This window comes from Lampetra fluviatilis, chromosome 7, assembly GCF_964198595.1.
Source record: "Lampetra fluviatilis chromosome 7, kcLamFluv1.1, whole genome shotgun sequence".
Classification (NCBI taxonomy): Eukaryota; Metazoa; Chordata; class Hyperoartia; order Petromyzontiformes; family Petromyzontidae; genus Lampetra; species Lampetra fluviatilis.
In genome coordinates, this window is record NC_136281.1 from 7,791,155 (window position 1) to 7,808,644 (window position 17,490).

Below are 17,490 nucleotides of genomic sequence, written 5' to 3' on the forward strand. Positions count from 1 at the left end.
GTTTTCTTTGAATTTCTCTCACTTGATACAGCTATCGTGCTGTGACGGTTCCACCTGAAGACGGAAGCTTGTGTTGCCTCCGAAACGTCGTGATTTTAATTTTAATTTTATAAATTTTTTACCTACGTGACTTTACCAAAAAAACCTAAGAATACCTCTCTCTAAGATTGAATTGTGCTCATCCCTGCTTCCGTTTGACCCGTGTCACGCGGCAGCGGAGTTTTCGCAGCCCACAGCACGCAAACTTTCCCCAATTCCCACCACCCCACACACACACATCACCACCACCACCACATCCAGCAAACCAATGAGTGGGCCCGGCACGGCAGAGACGACCCCGAGGCGTGGCTAACTAACAACCGCCAGTCAGCACGCAGCTGACGAAGCCTCCTCGTGCTTCCGTGTGCGACACTGGGAGGAAGAGATCGGATCAACCCAAACAACTGGTTTGTCCGGGAGCCATTTCTTTCCGCACGTTTCACTTTCTCTCCCCGAGACGTCGGCGCGCCCTAAGCAGGCAAGCACAGCAAGCCCTCGCCAGAAAAAAACAAGAGTAAGAGAAAGGTTTGTTGAGGATGTAACGTGAGTTGTCGCCTTTCCGAGACGAGTCCGGCCACCATCGTTTCACGCCGTTAAATCCGGGGACGCGGCGTGCGACTTTTGGTGCGTCTCTTGTTGGGGCCACAACGACTACTCGGGGTTTTTGTTGTTGTTGTACGGCTAACCTCGTCATGGTTCTGGTCCACATGTAACTATTTTCTTTTTAAAGTGAGCACGGTGTTACTTTACACGTAACAACAACGCGAGGTCACGGTGATTGCGTGTGCATTAGACAAATTAGCCGTTTCGTTTGCAATGCGGGTCGCAGTTGTGTAACGCCAAACCGCGCTTGCCAGTCACGGTAACTCGACTTGTTGCAAGTCGTACCCGATACAACATTCGGTGACCACTCAGCACTACGCCATTGGCAGTATGATGGAGGGACATTGCCCTTCCCCCCCTCCCCCTAAACGTCGCCTCGTGTACGTTGGGCCGACGTAATGTGGTGGAACCAACAGCGTTGGCTCTACGTCGGCGTGTTTGTTGAGACCAACTTTAGCAAGTTCCACCAATATTGGCTCTACGTCGGCGTTTTTGTTGAGACCAACGTTGGCAAGTTCCACCAATATTGGCCCAACGTTGGCATGTGGTTGAACCAACGTTTGCTCAACGTTGGGGTGTTTGTGGAGACCAACTTTAGCAAGTTCCACCAATATTGGTCCCACGTTGGCGTGTTTGTTGAGACCAACGTTAGCAAGTTCCACCAATATTGGTCCCACGTCGACGTGTTTGTTGAGACCAACTTTAGCAAGTTCCACCAATATTGGTCCCACGTTGGCGTGTTTGTTGAGACCAACGTTAGCAAGTTCCACCAATATTGGTCCCACGTTGGCGTGTTTGTTGAGACCAACTTTAGCAAGTTCCACCAATATTGGTCCCACGTCGACGTGTTTGTTGAGACCAACGTTAGCAAGTTCCACCAATATTGGTCCCACGTTGGCGTGTTTGTTGAGACCAACGTTAGCCAGTTCCACCAATATTGGTCCCACGTCGACGTGTTTGTTGAGACCAACTTTAGCAAGTTCCACCAATATTGGTCCCACGTCGACGTGTTTGTTGAGACCAACTTTAGCAAGTTCCACCAATATTGGTCCCACGTTGGCGTGTTTGTTGAGACCAACGTTAGCAAGTTCCACCAATATTGGTCCCACGTCGACGTGTTTGTTGAGACCAACTTTAGCAAGTTCCACCAATATTGGTCCCACGTCGACGTGTTTGTTGAGACCAACTTTAGCAAGTTCCACCAATATTGGTCCCACGTTGGCGTGTTTGTTGAGACCAACTTTAGCAAGTTCCACCAATATTGGTCCCACGTCGACGTGTTTGTTGAGACCAACTTTAGCAAGTTCCACCAATATTGGTCCCACGTTGGCGTGTTTGTTGAGACCAACGTTAGCAAGTTCCACCAATATTGGCTCAACGTCGGCGTGTTTGTTGAGACCAACTTTAGCAAGTTTCACCAATATTGGCTCAACGTCGGCGTGTTTGTTGAGACCAACGTTAGCAAGTTCCACCAATATTGGCCCAACGTTGGCATGTGGTTAAACCAACGTTAGCTCAGCGTCGGGGTGTTTGTTGAGACCAACTTTAGCAAGTTCCACCAATATTGGCCCAACGTTGCTTCCGACGTTCCATGTATGTTGAACTTCTTTCGCACCGCACGTAGCCCACTGCGACAAACAACGTGCGGCTTGGTGATGTTACACGCGCGGCGTGTTTGTGTGTGTACCAGCGTTGCGTGTGCGAGACTTGATAACGAAGAAGATGCATCCGTCCGGTAGTAAGCAAAACGCTTTGGTATTTTTTTGTCTTTTGCAACGAAACCGCATGCTGAACTTCCTTGTTCTTGTACAGCCTACAGACGTTGTAAAATAATAATAATAATGAATGGCCAGGCCAATAGAAGGTTGGCAACACCCATATAAGTGGCTCGCGCAGTCTGTCGACTTTGAAAGTTCGTGGCAGTAACGCACATCCAGTTGTACGGCGCGTTTCACGTTTATTCTGTTTCACCAGGCGAGCGAGAGAACTCTGGAGATCCAGGACAACAAGTCTCATTCGCAACAGTGACCCGGCGAAAGGTAGGTGTTTCGATTTAAAGCTTTCGTGACTGCAGGGATTCATGTTCTTGGTTCTTTCGGTAAAGTCACGTAGAAGGAAAATAATAAAAATAAAACATAATAAAATCAACGCTTGCGTTGTGGCCGAAACGTCGTGAGAATTTGATTTTATTATGTTTTATTTCTATTACTTCCCTTCTACGTGACTTTACCGAAAGAACCAAGAAGAAGGTAGGTGTTTATACACGGGGAGGAGGACGCAAGGTTCGCGTACGCTTCAAAATCGTCGAGAGTGCGAGTCATGGCCGTGTGCTGGTTAGTCACTGGGTTCTTAGGTTTGGGATTTAAACCAGAAGTGGAATACAGTCGGTGGAAGTTGGCTATAAGAACACTCCCAAGGCCAAACTGTGCTTATATCCGAGGTCATGTGTGCTTTTACCAGAAGTTACATTTGCCCTCCCACCACCACTTGTAATATGTAACGATGTGTTGCTTAAATAAGGTGTGATTATATGCAATCTTTACTGTATTGTGATAAAGTACTTTACAGCAAAAATGAGGAAGTTACTGGAGCAGTTGGACTCTGCATACTGCGCACTTTCGGCCCATATAGATAAATGCCCTTCAAATGCACCCTTATCTGGACGGATCAAGGTGTTGTAGGCCAATGTGGGTTGTTAAGTGGATTGGAGAAGGTCTACTTTAGCTAGGAGATGAAATAAACCCATTGAGACAGGTGAAACAGTATTGCCTCGTTTGCAAGCGAGGTATGCTTTTTATCGAGACAATTGAAGGGCTTTACACATTTTTTTGATTTGAACAAATTTAGATTAAACTTAACATCACCAAAATGGATATGAGACTAAGTAAAACGGTAGTTGCACTTATACAATTGTAATACTGTATATGGTAATGGTCTCGTACATGAAGCCAAACATCCAGTAATGGAAATGGACAAATATCCGAATGCCAGGACCCTTCTTAAAATGAGTCCTGAGACTCGGTGATGCTTTTCTGGGTAAATCTTATAATACTGTGCTGTTTGTGGTATCGATGTAGCGTTCCCTCTGGCTGTAGCCAATGCAGTTGTAATATGTTACACCCACAGCATTCAGAAACCGGTCCAGGGTTTACTGGCTTGGACAATGTACTGATGGAACACATCCAAAACAAACCCTTTTCTATGATGTTACGATTAAAACATGTACATGCTGAAATAAGATTTTGAACTTTGCATATTCTTTGTTGATCATCTTGAACACAATGGGTTAAATGTTGAGTTCGGGTTAATAATGTATAGAGCAGTTTCAAACATAGGACAACCACTTTATGTATTTATGTTGAACGTCTTTCACGGCGTACATAGCCAAACGCGCTGTTATGGGGTTACCACCAAGGACTATTTGCAGATGATACTAATTTTATACACCCCGGAGCAATAATGGCTGAGTAAGCCATGGGCAGGATTTGAACTTGTGTGCTCACAATTTCGAGCCTGCATCTGCTGCGTTGCCAACTGTGCTTTCTGCAGCTGGTCAGGATGATAAATGTAAAGTATAAATGACTCCAAACCGTCTACAAAATACTGTTATGTTATAAATGACGAACCCTGATGCGAGAAATCGCACCCCAACACGTACATCGATGCCCCCATGCAGCCTTCAGTGCGTGAAATTATTTGGTCGCTCAAGTGTTGAGTGTGGCTTTGGTTAAGGTCCCACATGCTCTGTGGGATTATGTCAACAGACTAACCTGCCATTGTAACATCATCCAGTCTTCTACGTTGATTTTATTAAGCTAGTTTTGCATGGTTGATTTGGTTTAAACTACTTCAGCAAGCTCATAATTGAGGGACAAATGTGAAAATATTCCTCATGCTGAAAATGATATACACCTGAAACACCATCTACAGGCATGTATTCCTGATAGCAGGTACTTACATTGGCCTCACTTTACTCAAGGAAACTGTTTGCCATTATTGTGCCTGTATTCTTTTACCAGTTCAGTCAACATGGGCTTGGCTGTTTTAATAGGTAGATGAAAACAGTTATGACTATAAAAATGAGCTGAAGTGGTTTGTTCACAACCCATGAAACGAACATTGTGTGGTGAGAATTTCAAGCAGCAGTGCTTTGACAAAGGGGATGTAAGTTAGAAAATGTTATTTGGGTTGGACATTGAGCACCAGCCACCACTATACAGCCATCAACACAAACCCAACGAGCTGTGTTGTCACACTTTCCCATAAACTTTGTCACAAGAACAGCCATATACAACTTTTTATTGATGTGTTTCGACCTGTGAACATAATGTACAAGCGTTTTAAGCATCACTCAATCATCCACCACTCATTTGGAGGCTGCTCCTTATACGCCCCTTGATCTGGAACTTCCTGCCCTTGTAAACGTGCATCGCAAAATGCTTTCCCTTAAGTCCTGCCGCCTCAAGCCCTTCCGCTTTTTATCCATCAATTACTGAGTCTCACACCACTCCCCCTATGATCTTATTCGGCATTCAATGCCATCTGACCTACAAAAGCGTACCCTGCAATAGCATATAAAAAAAAAACATACTGTAAATGAATGTAATTACATGCTTTTACCGTGGTTTGGGCAGTGGGTGCCAACCACTGCCATGTAGTCATCCACGTACAACTGGTTATTTACAGTCGTAGTTTATTCACGTGTGACAATGTTTGAACGAATTATATCTGCAACAGCCCCTTTCAGTGCTGGAAACATTTCTTCCTCTTCATTCACCGATGACTGACTACTCCTCTCCATTACACCATTTCCACTGCCCGTGCGACAGCATGTTTGCCACGAGTTGCATATATTGCACGTTACAAATCGAGCGTCCGCCCTGATTATTTCTGTGGATGTAATGACCGTAATAATACTCTGCCCTGTCTGCTAACTCAGTGGGGTTATACATAGCAAGTGGGGTCGTACATAGCAAACACCACTCCTTATTGTCAAACATGTCCCAGCTTACTCTTTTAAACGAAACTATCATGGTCTCCTTGAGTTTTCACCTGGTAAACAAAGTAAACTCACAACTCTCACCACTGATCACCCACCACATTTACTTTAATAGATGTGCACCGCAATAGCACGGCGTCTTTAAAATAGTTGTTTAGACACCTCCCAATTACATTGTATTGCATCACATCCTAAGTAAAAATATGAAACTCGTATCTGTCATTATTATTTGTTTCTTTCGGTTAAGTCACGTCTAAAGATAAAATAATAAATTAAATTAAATAATAGAATACGACGTTTCGATTGCAACACAAGCAATCATCATCAGGTATAATGAAATAGCGACATAAAATCTAACCAGAAAACTATAGACAGACATATTAGCAGACAGATATCACCAAGATACATAGAGCAACACAGGTAACAGAGAGAGGTGGTCGTCTCTGTGGGGTGGCCTTAAATAGACAGAGGAGGGCGGACGCAGAGAGAGGGAGGGGGGTTAGAGAAAAAATTAGCATATCAATGAGTGGACAACAAAACGTGGTGCTGCAAGTGCGATGACACGGCAAGCAAGCCTGAAAATCAGGAGAAGGACACTAAAATTAAATAACCTAGTAAAATATCGAAATGTAATGTAATATAATGACTTAACCGAAAGAAACAAATAATAATTCCTGCAGTCACGAAAGTTCTAAAATTAAGATCGTATCTGTCATTTGGAAGAATACATCTATATTAAAATGGGAGCATCTAATGTTTTGGCCATTCGTTTTTTATGGAGGAGGTCGTATGCTTCTGCGGTCAAAATGCTGAGCTGGCACGACTGAGTTTCTGGGTTCCAATCCAAGCAGCTTCAAATACAAGCAGCTGCCTGTCATTAAACCAGGATTTCAAGTCGAGCAAGTTGATGGTTCCAAACTGGTTCTCAATTATTTCACAAAAAACGCCATCCTTTCATTAATCTCACAGAGTTAACTTATTTTGTCAGAGACAGGCCCAGGGAAGAGATTTTCACAATCTGTTGCAGACAGGACAATTAGAATAAATGCGGAAACAAATCTACAACAAAATGAAGTTAGGAATTTTTTAAAAGTTTAATTCGTTTGCTATCAGACGGTGTGGACTAATGTGATCTTAACATGTTATGGCTCGGCCAGTGTTTTCACCAGTTTTGTTCCTGGGTGTGATTTCACATCCATGTTGATTGCATTTCAGTCTGGTTATCTGTAGCAATTTAAAGCTGTGTAATCACACTGACCATTAATCTAAGCTAGGAAGGCTGTTTGTTCAACAATCCCCAGCAATTAGTCTCGGCACTGCTCTGATGCCCCTTACAGCTGGGTACTAATCGTGTAATTATGTGCTTTATAACAGTATTTTTTTCATAGTCTAAAATGAAGCATGATTAAAATTGGATAAAGTTAATGAGTAAAAAAAAAATCTGACCCATATTTCAAAGCCAAACTTTTGTATATCCCAGTTGCTTGCAAGATATGGTAAATGCACTGGTAGATAAAATCAACAGTAATGCAGTGTAACTTTTGAAGTATTCTCACGATGCATGATTACATTTTTCGGTGAGATCGCATACATGCAAATGTATCGTAGAGCAACCTCCCTGACACATTTACATTGACGTAATGTAACCCAAAAACCTGATCGTGAATAATATTGGTTATGAAAGTCTGCGTGTCATGTTTTCACTGTATGCATGGATAGCTAATCTGGAGTGTTGTATTTACTAAAAAAGTTAAGATAAACAAAGTATATAGCATTCATGAAGGAAGATTGATACGGAGTGCAACTTATGTAAGGTTTGCTTCCATGGGACATACGTGACTCATGCAATCTGTATTTGTTTCCAGCTGATACTGCACATCTCACCATGGCTGGGCACATCCAACTGTTGGCTGCTATCTTTGTCATTGCTGCTGTTTCGGCGCCTTCTTATGCGTAAGTGCCCTGATGCTTTTATAAGTCAGCCCTTTATTTAACCCGCTGGGTGCCTGAAGATATAATGTCTTGATTTACAAAGGTGACCTGGGAAAACTGGAAGCAATTGAGCTGCAAATGCACAAGTTGTCTGTGCCTTTTCAAGATAAAAAAAAATGATAGCATAGGAGAATACATAGACAAATATGCCCAATGTAAAGTGAATGCAGAATATGCTTTCATCTAATTTATAATCAATACTATTGGGGGGGGCATTATTTTGTTGTTGCCAATCAAATGGTAGTGAGTTTAAATCCTGGGTAGGGGTTCACTCAGCCAATCGTTGCTCTGGGCCGATAAAATAGGGACCACTTTGTGGGGAAGTCAAGAGGTTGTCCAGGAAATGAGCACCCACCTAAATGTTTATCTTGAGCAAGAAATCACAGTTTTTTGTAATTGGCGGTTCACAATATGCAACACTTTTTCAGGAGGCGTTATGAAGACTGGAGCCAGCTCATTCTGACACAGCACTGGCCCCAGAGTTTTTGTATGGCAAGTCCTTTTACGTATGGTATTGCGATCTCTGATTATTGGGATGGTGCCTGTTTTGAGGAGCCGAAAGGGAATTATTGTTAAATATTAACGTTCCTTAGAAACGGCATATTTGTCTAATATGTATTGATATTTAATATTGAGTGTGATATGCAACTCCTGTACGATTATTTTAACATCAAATGGATGCTTTACATTCAGAAAATGTGCATGTTTAAATTGATGCCCACATTGCAGTTTTGTATACATTTCATATCACAAATCATCCCATTAGAGTAACTTTGGGAGCCAGTAGAAGGATGGCACCCAAGATGGCATCCACCACAGAGGTGGAGCGATGAAATATGCTCATGTGTTGGTGCTGGATGGTTTGTTACATCAAAGGCCTTCATCCAGCAGTGGATCTAATCATGACCAATGATGAGTTGTTATATGTGCATCGCCGTGATGCATTGCACGCATACATTATTCATAGGCTGGCATTGAGAGGGCTTGTTGTTGTACTTTTCTCTCGTGCGTTGTTTAATAGATTTTGTGGTTTTCTTTTCCGACCTCAGTCCCAGTGGTCTGAAAAACACAACTGCACCATTCCAAGTTCCGTGAAGAGCTGGTCAATCCACGGCCTGTGGTGAGTCTCTTGCATATATATTTTAGTCCAAATATTTATTCTCAGTATCTATAGGCCAATAAACCGAATAACAGCATTTGCTGATGGATGTTTAGGAATAAAACGATGTTCAGTCTATAAAGGTTGAAAAGTATAAAGGACATGGAAAGTTTTAAAAATAACTTTTACTTGTTTCTCTTGCTCACAGGACTAACCACAGGACTTTCTGCAACAAATCGTGGCATTTTGATGTCAAAGAAATTGAGGTATAAATAATAACTTGCATATCCTTTAATAGGCCTAAAAACTCTTTAATGGCGAATGAAGTGATTTATTTTGTAGTTCATAATGGGGGAGAAATTACAAGGAGTCCCTTGAATATCCCGGGCTCCTCTTTTGTGATTTCAACTTATCGTGGGAAACCTCTTTGTATACCGATTTAAATATCGTGGGGGTTAGTTTTGGCCTTTCGTCGGGTATGCTGTACCCGGAAGTACTGTATCATTGGCTGGTACTGTGGTGTGGGGCGGGTGAGGGACCTGAGGACAGTCGGTTGCACCTCGGCCTTTGCCATGCAAGCATCTTGCGGACAAAGACAGACCCCCAGTATAGCCTTAACGACTGTTGGGGCAAGCGCTATATGCGAGCACCTATGAAGGCTGGCCAGGCACAGCGCGATGCCCGGCCGCCTTTTTCACCCCAGTGGTGATGTTTACACACTGCACCAGGTACTCATTTTACACTGAGTCGACCTAGAGGAGGCGCAGGACTGGTTCAAATAATCGTCGCACACTTGCATTTAGAATTTACCACCGGTATATTTGGCGTGAGCGGGAATCAAACTGGTAGCCAAGTTCGTAGTGCAGCGTGCTCACCGTCGTAGACAAACATACACCTGGTTTGGATCGTCGTCATCATCGGTAAGTTAAGTATTTCTTCAGTATTTATATTGAAGTGTTATTGTCTTGGAATGTTTTGTTTGTATATGGTTTTTACATGTTTACTTCAGTAATTTTGTTTTTGGTTTATTTGGCATACAGTACAGTACTTATTTAAATTGTGATGTCTAATTTTGGTTATCATGTACCTAACTCCATTATTTAGGTAAGGCTTAAGTATTGAATATCACGGTTTTCACTTTTGTGGCACTTTGCAATAACGTAACACCCGCGATATTCAAGGGTCTCCTGTGCTGTCAAAAATGAATGGAATAAATAAATTGTGAACATTTTATGGGACATTTCAAGAAAATTTCCATTCTTGAAATGTGATTTCTACTACGAGAGAGACTTGGACCTATATTGTAATAACATCATGTGTTATAATGACATCCAGGTGAAGCATTTTTATAAAGCAGCTCTTGTTGGACCATGTTGAAAACAATTTGAACTTAAAACATTGTAGAATTTTAATTGTTGTATTGAACTCCATTTATATGAATAAAAAATACAAATCACATTTTCTAAAAATATATTAAATGTTGCTGTGCCTGCTGCTGACGACGATGATATAATTCCATCACAAAAAATCATTGAAATGTGTTATTTTGCTTGACAGGATTTGCTGCCACAATTGGACCAATTCTGGCCAGACCTTGAGAAGACCAATGGCACCGACCTTTGGTAATCCATCCATTAAGAATGGAAAGCATGTCCATATAATGCAAATTAATATGCAGTTTAAGTGAATGAGCGCACTGTTGAATTGCTGTGTTACAGGAAACATGAATGGATAAGGCATGGCACTTGTGCTGCCACCCTCGAGGCCCTTAACTCCCAGCACAATTATTTCAGCAAGACCATGGAGCTCTACCAGAAGCTTGACATCAGCAAGTAAGAACGCCAAAACGCACCGCAGCCAGGAATATCGTGAGCTAACGATGATATATAGTTCTTCTGCGAACTGTTGGCAAATCTGATTATTTTAAATGAAAAGCTGGAGTGTCAGGTTTGTTTTTGGCAAGTTAAAAAAAAAGTAAAAATTAGGCTTAAGTGATTTCTTGCTTAAAATTTGCCTTTGAGGCAGTGCACGTTTCCTGTGTACAGCCCTGAGCCTGTGGTGGAAGTTTCACATTCTTATGGCAGGGGTGAGTCTATTCAGAGGATGACCGACTTGACCTCCCTACAAAGTGGTGCTAAATTTAGTGACCCTGGAGGAATGATGGTCTGAATCAACTGTCAACCAGCATTTTTAAATTTCGATTTAAAGCTTTCGTGACTGCAGGGATTCATCTTCTTGGTTCTTTCGGTAAAGTCACGTAGAAGGGAAGTAATAAAATAATAAAAATAAAACATAATAAAATTATTCTCACGACGTTTCGGCCACAACGCAAGCAGCCGTCCTCAGGTGGAGAACAGGTCCGTCAAGTAGACAGTCTGAATGGCATGCTCCAGGCTTGGAGCGACTATTTATCCTGGGATGGAGGAGCGAAGAGCGTCTTGACAAAATAATTTGCATATCAAGAGGAATTTAGCATATTTATGGGAAATGCAGATATGCGATTAGCACTACTTGTGAAATGCGTAGGAGGTTTGGCGAGGGTTTTTTTAACTCGCAAGCTTTCAATTGCGAGCCACTTTGGTGTTGTATATGCAGTTTGAGGTGCCGAATTTCACCCAAAGTGTACAACTGTATTTTAAAACAATCAGCTCCTGGCCTCCGAGTGATTCAACACATTTTCCTGATTAAGTGTTTTGATTCATTTGATTCAAGAAACGATTCTCTTTTCAAAGTCTGTGCTGAATGTAGCGGCCTCAAGTGGCCGCAGAAGCCACATAAGCCATGATGTACAACATGTACGAATTGATGTGTATCAAGCACAAATATTGATACAAATTTACGATTTGTTGGTAGATGCCGAGCAGGCATTGCACTTATTTTGTTTTGTTTATGTAACTCAAAATGCTTCTTAAAAACAGGCTGTTTGTTTTTAATATCTGGACTATTACAAGTCTGGTATAAAAAAGGTAATATTGTGTTATTTATTGTTTGTTCTCAGAGCTCTAAGTGATGCTGGTGTGACCCCATCGAACACAGTTTTCTACAAGGTAAGATCAATATACTGAAGTCACTGTTGAATGCTCGTTTTAAGCAGTAGCATTGGTTTTACTTTGCCGCAGCAGTTCTTTGATTCACAGCTTAATAGGTTGAAATGTTGATGGATAAAACGAGCATATCATTAACCTCAAAAATATGATTGATGTGACTACTATAAAATTATATTAAACACTTTCAACACATTTGAAAGATTTCATTGACTCCAAAAATCACTCAAATTTTTTTTTTCAGTTTAACTTTTAATCTTGAAAAAGTGGGTTACAAAATAAGTGTTTTTTAAAAATATGATTTTCTGATATGAAATCTTATGTTATTGTGAGAAAATATACATACTGCATTGACCTGACTGATACTATTTAAATAAAATAATTATTTTTTATACCAGGAGGAACAGATCCTTGAAGCGTTTTCGACAGCTTTTGGTGTCAAGGCTAAGTTGCAGTGCCTCACAGTTCCCCAGGTAAGCCAACAGAAGTTATTTGTAAAGAATGGTATCCGTGTGGTAACAACAGTTTAAAAGTTGTTAAACGATTTGTATTTATCGAGCATCTCAAATGAAACCGTACCTTACGAGGATGTCCTGAAGGAGTAGAATGATTTATGTCGTGTAAAAAAGAGAGGGAGGCAGTCAGCCAGCCATAGGCAGAGGGAAAGAAGGAAAGTCTTGAGCCTGCACATGAACAGGGGCATGGAGTCGACAGCACAGTTAGATGGGGGAAGGGAGTTCCAGACTGTGGGGGGAGCAGAGGAGAATGAGCGACCTTCCACTGAGCGAAGATTGACTGGTATTTGATTTTGGTTATGAATGCAAAAAGTGTATTCATTTGGCTAAACGGCTCGGGGTGGTGATGTCAATGTGAAAGCCACTGAGTTGCTGCTCTGATTAAGGTGCTGAGGTGGATCCTCTGGTGGTCACCAAGAGTTTTACAGGTTTCTATGTGGATTTAATGTCATTGTCTCCAATGTGCGTTCAGTGTATTTGTTCAGTTACTCTGCATTTGGTTACATGGTTGTGTTAATGCCATCTGTGAGGGTTGTACACTCTGTATCAGTAGACAGACCACCAGAGCAAACCACTCCCATTCATATCTTATATTTGTGGTTAAGAATGGGGCATTCAGTAGAGGCCAGCATAGGTTTTCCGGTTTCCAGTCCATGGCCCTGCCTTCATTGTTACGCGATGCGAATGTCTGGATGAAGTTTTGTTGGGGATAAATAGGAATACCGGATGTATTAAAAGCCAAAATGTTAAGAAATATTGTTGACATTACAATAAGTTTGGGGATGCTGCCATAGTGTAACGGCTTATCACACTCGGGTCACCACTTCAATCTCCCGGCACGGCAGTGGTGTCACAATGGTGGTGCAAGTTTCTTAAATCCCCCCTCACCTCTGCCCACGCAGCAGTATGAATGGGTACAACACAGGATGTCGATTGGCAGGTCGTGTGTGGTGTGGGGTAAAGTGTGTTCATTTCCACCTTCTCGAAGACATTTTGTCAGCGTGGAGGTGTATTGCAGGGCCTCTTTAGAGCTCATTCTAGTGGAGGCCCTTTCACCAGCAGTGGGCATGAGCATCTTTGTTTTCATCTTTACAATAAGTTAGAGGAGCGGTCATTGCTTGTTTAGTGTTGTTGATCTGAACCGTTGCTGAACTGTTGTGTGTTACCGTGGTTGTGTTTTCTCTGCCAGGAGGAAAACACCCAGCTGCTGGGACAGATTCAGATGTGTTGGAGCCGAGAGTTCTCCCTTGTGAACTGCTCTCGGCATGCCGAAGCTGGCATTCCTATGCCAAACAGCTACTCCAACAGTGTCACCCCAAGCAATGATATTGTTTGTGATCCTGCAAAGATCATCCACTACCCCCTAATTGGTAAATTCTAAATGCAAGTGTGTAGGCTTGAAAGGAGTTTTCGTTTTAAGGTTGGTGCATTGGGTTACTTGATGAACATATACACAATATGAAATGTATTGTTGTGCCTGATGTTCAACATTAGAGCGTTATCCCTTGTTCAACGTGAGGTACAAGATTTGATGTTCATGTCATTAATTTTTTTGTGTTGGTTTAATACTCTGACAATTTTTTATATTTTCGAGAGAGAAAAAATGTTCACGTTTATTTTACATTCGTTTGTCACTCTTCTCGTGGATGAAGGCCTCTTCTGTCCTGTTGATTGTTGTTTTTATTATACTTCACCACGCTGGTCAGTGCAGGTTGGTGACGGGGTGGGGGAAGGGTAGAGAGGGCCAGTTCAGATATCACTTGCCGCTGATGTTAGCCCACGGCCTGGAATTGAACTCGGGTTCCATAATAAGAGCACAGTGTGTTAACCACTGCCATTTTTAAATCCTTTATATTAAGTTCGCTTGCTTGCTTAGGACCGTGCAAATCTTTAGGTCGTTTTTAACCCACTTCCCGTGATCCAATCGAGCTGACATTTTGCACACAGACTCGTTGTGCGTGACAATGCATTTTCGTGAAATTTTTTTCCAAAATTTTACACTGTTTAGGGAAATTTTTTTCAATATTTAATTACCAATTGTTTAATGCTGCCAGAGGACGAGAGGACTCTAGCCGCCCCGATGCCACGCATATAAAGGATTTATAGTGAAAAACTTTGTTTTTACGGGTTTACTTGTTTCAGTTTTTTTTTATTAATGTGTACAACATTCACTTTAAAAGTTTTACTTGATATACCCAGTCATCTCAGTGGTCCATTAATGTAATTATTATAGTCATGTTTTACCTTTTTATGCATGAAGCTAAAGTTTAAATTGTACACTTTTCTAAAAACTCATTTGTGGGATTTGTATCTAACTTAAATTGTCATGATATAAATGTAAATATAATCAGTGAATCAATAACCAAACAATCAAGACGATCAATATTAATTTCATGTGTAATCGATATATAAACACATTTATTGAACAACACGCACAAATATTTCTGCTATAAATCTTGCACATGCAAGGAAAACAACATGCGTTGGGAAGTAAATGGCACACACAACATTTGCAGAACACTCACCACCATGAGGTGGCGCTGTCTCTCTGACTTCAGCACTACACGGAAGTCCCGTGGAGAGCCATGGGACGAGCGGCACTCAGCAGATGTACGAGATCAGACGGTTCCATTTGTTTTGTAATACATTTGGAACGTTAAATTTCCCAATACTGATGTGGGCACCGATCTTAAACAGCAGCAGACCACACGGTACCACCACTGCCTGCAAGGATCATGCATCGGCAGCGTTTCGGATTTTCAGCAGGCTACGCTGGCTCGACGACATAAAAAGTTGATGACAAATTTCGTACCATTCGAAAGGAGAAGAATAAGTGTGAGATTAAACCAGTTATAATTAGTAGGGGTGCATACATTCTGAGGTTCAACAATGCAGATGCATCTTTCGACATTTTGTTACAGATCGACCTTTGTACCTGTAACTTTTAAGTTTTGGTGCCGTTCGCCATACATTCGAAGGGGACAACATTTGCATTCACATTCAGTGCTGAGCACATCTCTAAATGAAACAACGGTGGTACAGTAATTCCATCGTTTCGGAGTGCGATTATCAAGCGCATTGTGCCTTTGTGTAACATTCAATTTTCATCGGTGATACTGGACCGATTTTAAGAAATGAAAGCGATGCAAGTGTGTTGCTTTTAAGAAGTGTTCTGCATATTTGGACCTTCCACTTTAATGTCTTTTCATTGCTTGGGAAACTTATACCCTGCATTGCCCCTGCAGTTGTTGGTGTGTTTTGTTCATTTTGGGACTTTTGGAAAATGCTTTTTGAGTTAAAATTAAGGAATTAAAAATATTGATGAGGATATTTTGTGCACTCTGTGGTTTGCATATGTGCCTTGTATTTTTATAAATACGTTTAAATTTCTGTTGGGATTTTGCTCCATTTCGCAGCAAAATTAGCATTTTTCAAAATGAGCATTTTGCTCCGAGTGAAATTAAGGGCTTAAAAACGATGATTGTGTTTTGTCCAAAGTTATGTTTCATAACTTAGTTTGTGTTTTTAATTTTTTTTATTATAAGTTTCAAATTCTGTTATTGATATTACTGTGTTTTGCTTAAATTTGGAGTTGATTGAAATTGGGGTGAGAATTGATTAAAATGATTGATTGTCGTATCTTGTGGACTGGATTTCATAAGTTTGCATACATTCTTTGTAATGTGTGCAATACTGTAAGTTGAAAATACTGTTATTGTTTTTCAAATCTTTAATTTGGAATGAACACTGCTGCCCATGACCAGAGGCAACTATCAACACAAGAAGGCGATTAGCCAGTCAATACGTGACTAATGCTGTTAAACTCTGCAGATAATACTTTTCTATGTATTTTCAATCTATTTTATTTTGGATGATGGCCTCGTAAAATCGTGTTGGTCATGGGGTGGTGTGACCATACTTGACCCCACACTGGTCGGTATGGTTTGGGAGGGGGGGGGGTACCCAAGACCGGTTCAGATACCACTCACCGCTCAAGTTAGCCATGGCTGGATATCGAATTCCAGTCGCCAGGTTCAGAGCCAAGCCTGTCAACCACTGCGCCACTCCCCAGTCAATCACATGGATAACACATTTCTGCGGAGGGAGCTGGTAGGAACGTTGGGTTGCTCGGTCAATGGCAAGGGTCAACGGCGGCGTGGTGTATTCTGCAAATATTCCCGACTGTGAGGGCGGGCACAAGCCGGTATGAGTAGGTTAAACGTTGAGTTTTATAAGGGCACCACGGGGTGACCAGCCCCTCCCCACCCAGCCCCACCCAGCCCCTACCCAGCCCCACCCTCCCCTCCCCATCCAGCCCCACTCTCCCCTCCCCATCCAGCCCCACTCTCCTCCCCACCCAGCCCCTCCCTGCACGACGGACGGACAATAATCCCCTGTGGGCTGGTGTAACCAGGAGGTTCTTACCAGTATTATTTCCTTAAGGATAGTAGCGGGAGGGCATCAATACAATTTACCATGGTAGTTCAGGAGATACTGGCTGTGATACAATGAACAACAAGCAGGGGGCGCATTAATTGCCGTTCAATTGGACAGAGCGCCTTTATATTGATAGCCACTAATACGCTGTAATGAAGCGTGTGGTGCAACAATAGCCCCTCGTGGCAATAGCGCCTAATGGTGATTTAACGGAGTTTTACGTGGCCACTTTCGCTGCGGGAAATACGTACACAAGTAGTACATGGATTTTTACACTGAATTCATCTCAGTATTTAAATCTCGAGGACAGCCCGGCTCAACACGTCCTTTATCTGCCATCCATGAGTGTGGAGAATGAGTAGTGAGGGTCGACAGGTGAATTAAATGGCAGTCAATATCACATGCTCTTTGCACATTAACACGGAGGCTTTCGCAACCAATCCATAAGAGGTTTTTTTGGGGGTTTTGATCGCATAAATGCGTCGTTAAAACCCGCCACCACCCGACACGGCCAACTAGTAAGGGTTTTGATTTAAAGCTTTCGTGACTGCAGGGATTTATATTCTTGGTTCTTTCGGTAAAGTCACGTAGAAAAAAAAATAATATAAAACAAAATAATAAAAATATTAAACAATATTTTTTTATATATGATTTTGTATTTTATTTTTTCCCTTCTATGTGACTTTACCGAAAGAACCAAGAATATAAAAATAGCAAGGGTTGTCACGTAAACAGAACATGCCAATTCGTCACTAGCGCAGC

The 17,490-nt window shown here is 41.8% G+C and overlaps 1 protein-coding gene across 3 annotated transcripts; it reads left to right on the plus strand.

The window, feature by feature from the left end:
- Window positions 1–372: 372 nt before the first annotated feature.
- LOC144933521 (ribonuclease T2-like) lies at window positions 373–15,927 on the plus strand. Of its 3 annotated transcripts, none has more exons than XM_078858366.1 (11): window positions 373–446; window positions 2,617–2,681; window positions 7,507–7,594; window positions 8,062–8,125; window positions 8,683–8,753; window positions 8,941–8,998; window positions 10,290–10,354; window positions 10,451–10,564; window positions 11,731–11,779; window positions 12,175–12,249; window positions 13,481–15,927. In XM_078858366.1, exons 3-11 carry the CDS (start codon window positions 7,527–7,529, stop codon window positions 13,670–13,672), a joined length of 756 nt encoding a protein of 251 aa, XP_078714492.1. In that variant the 5' UTR covers window positions 373–446; window positions 2,617–2,681; window positions 7,507–7,526; the 3' UTR covers window positions 13,673–15,927. The 3 variants fall into 3 exon arrangements, with proteins under 3 accessions (XP_078714492.1, XP_078714490.1, XP_078714491.1); XM_078858364.1 differs by having other exon boundaries at window positions 383–564; XM_078858365.1 differs by having other exon boundaries at window positions 383–553.
- Window positions 15,928–17,490: the final 1,563 nt, after the last annotated feature.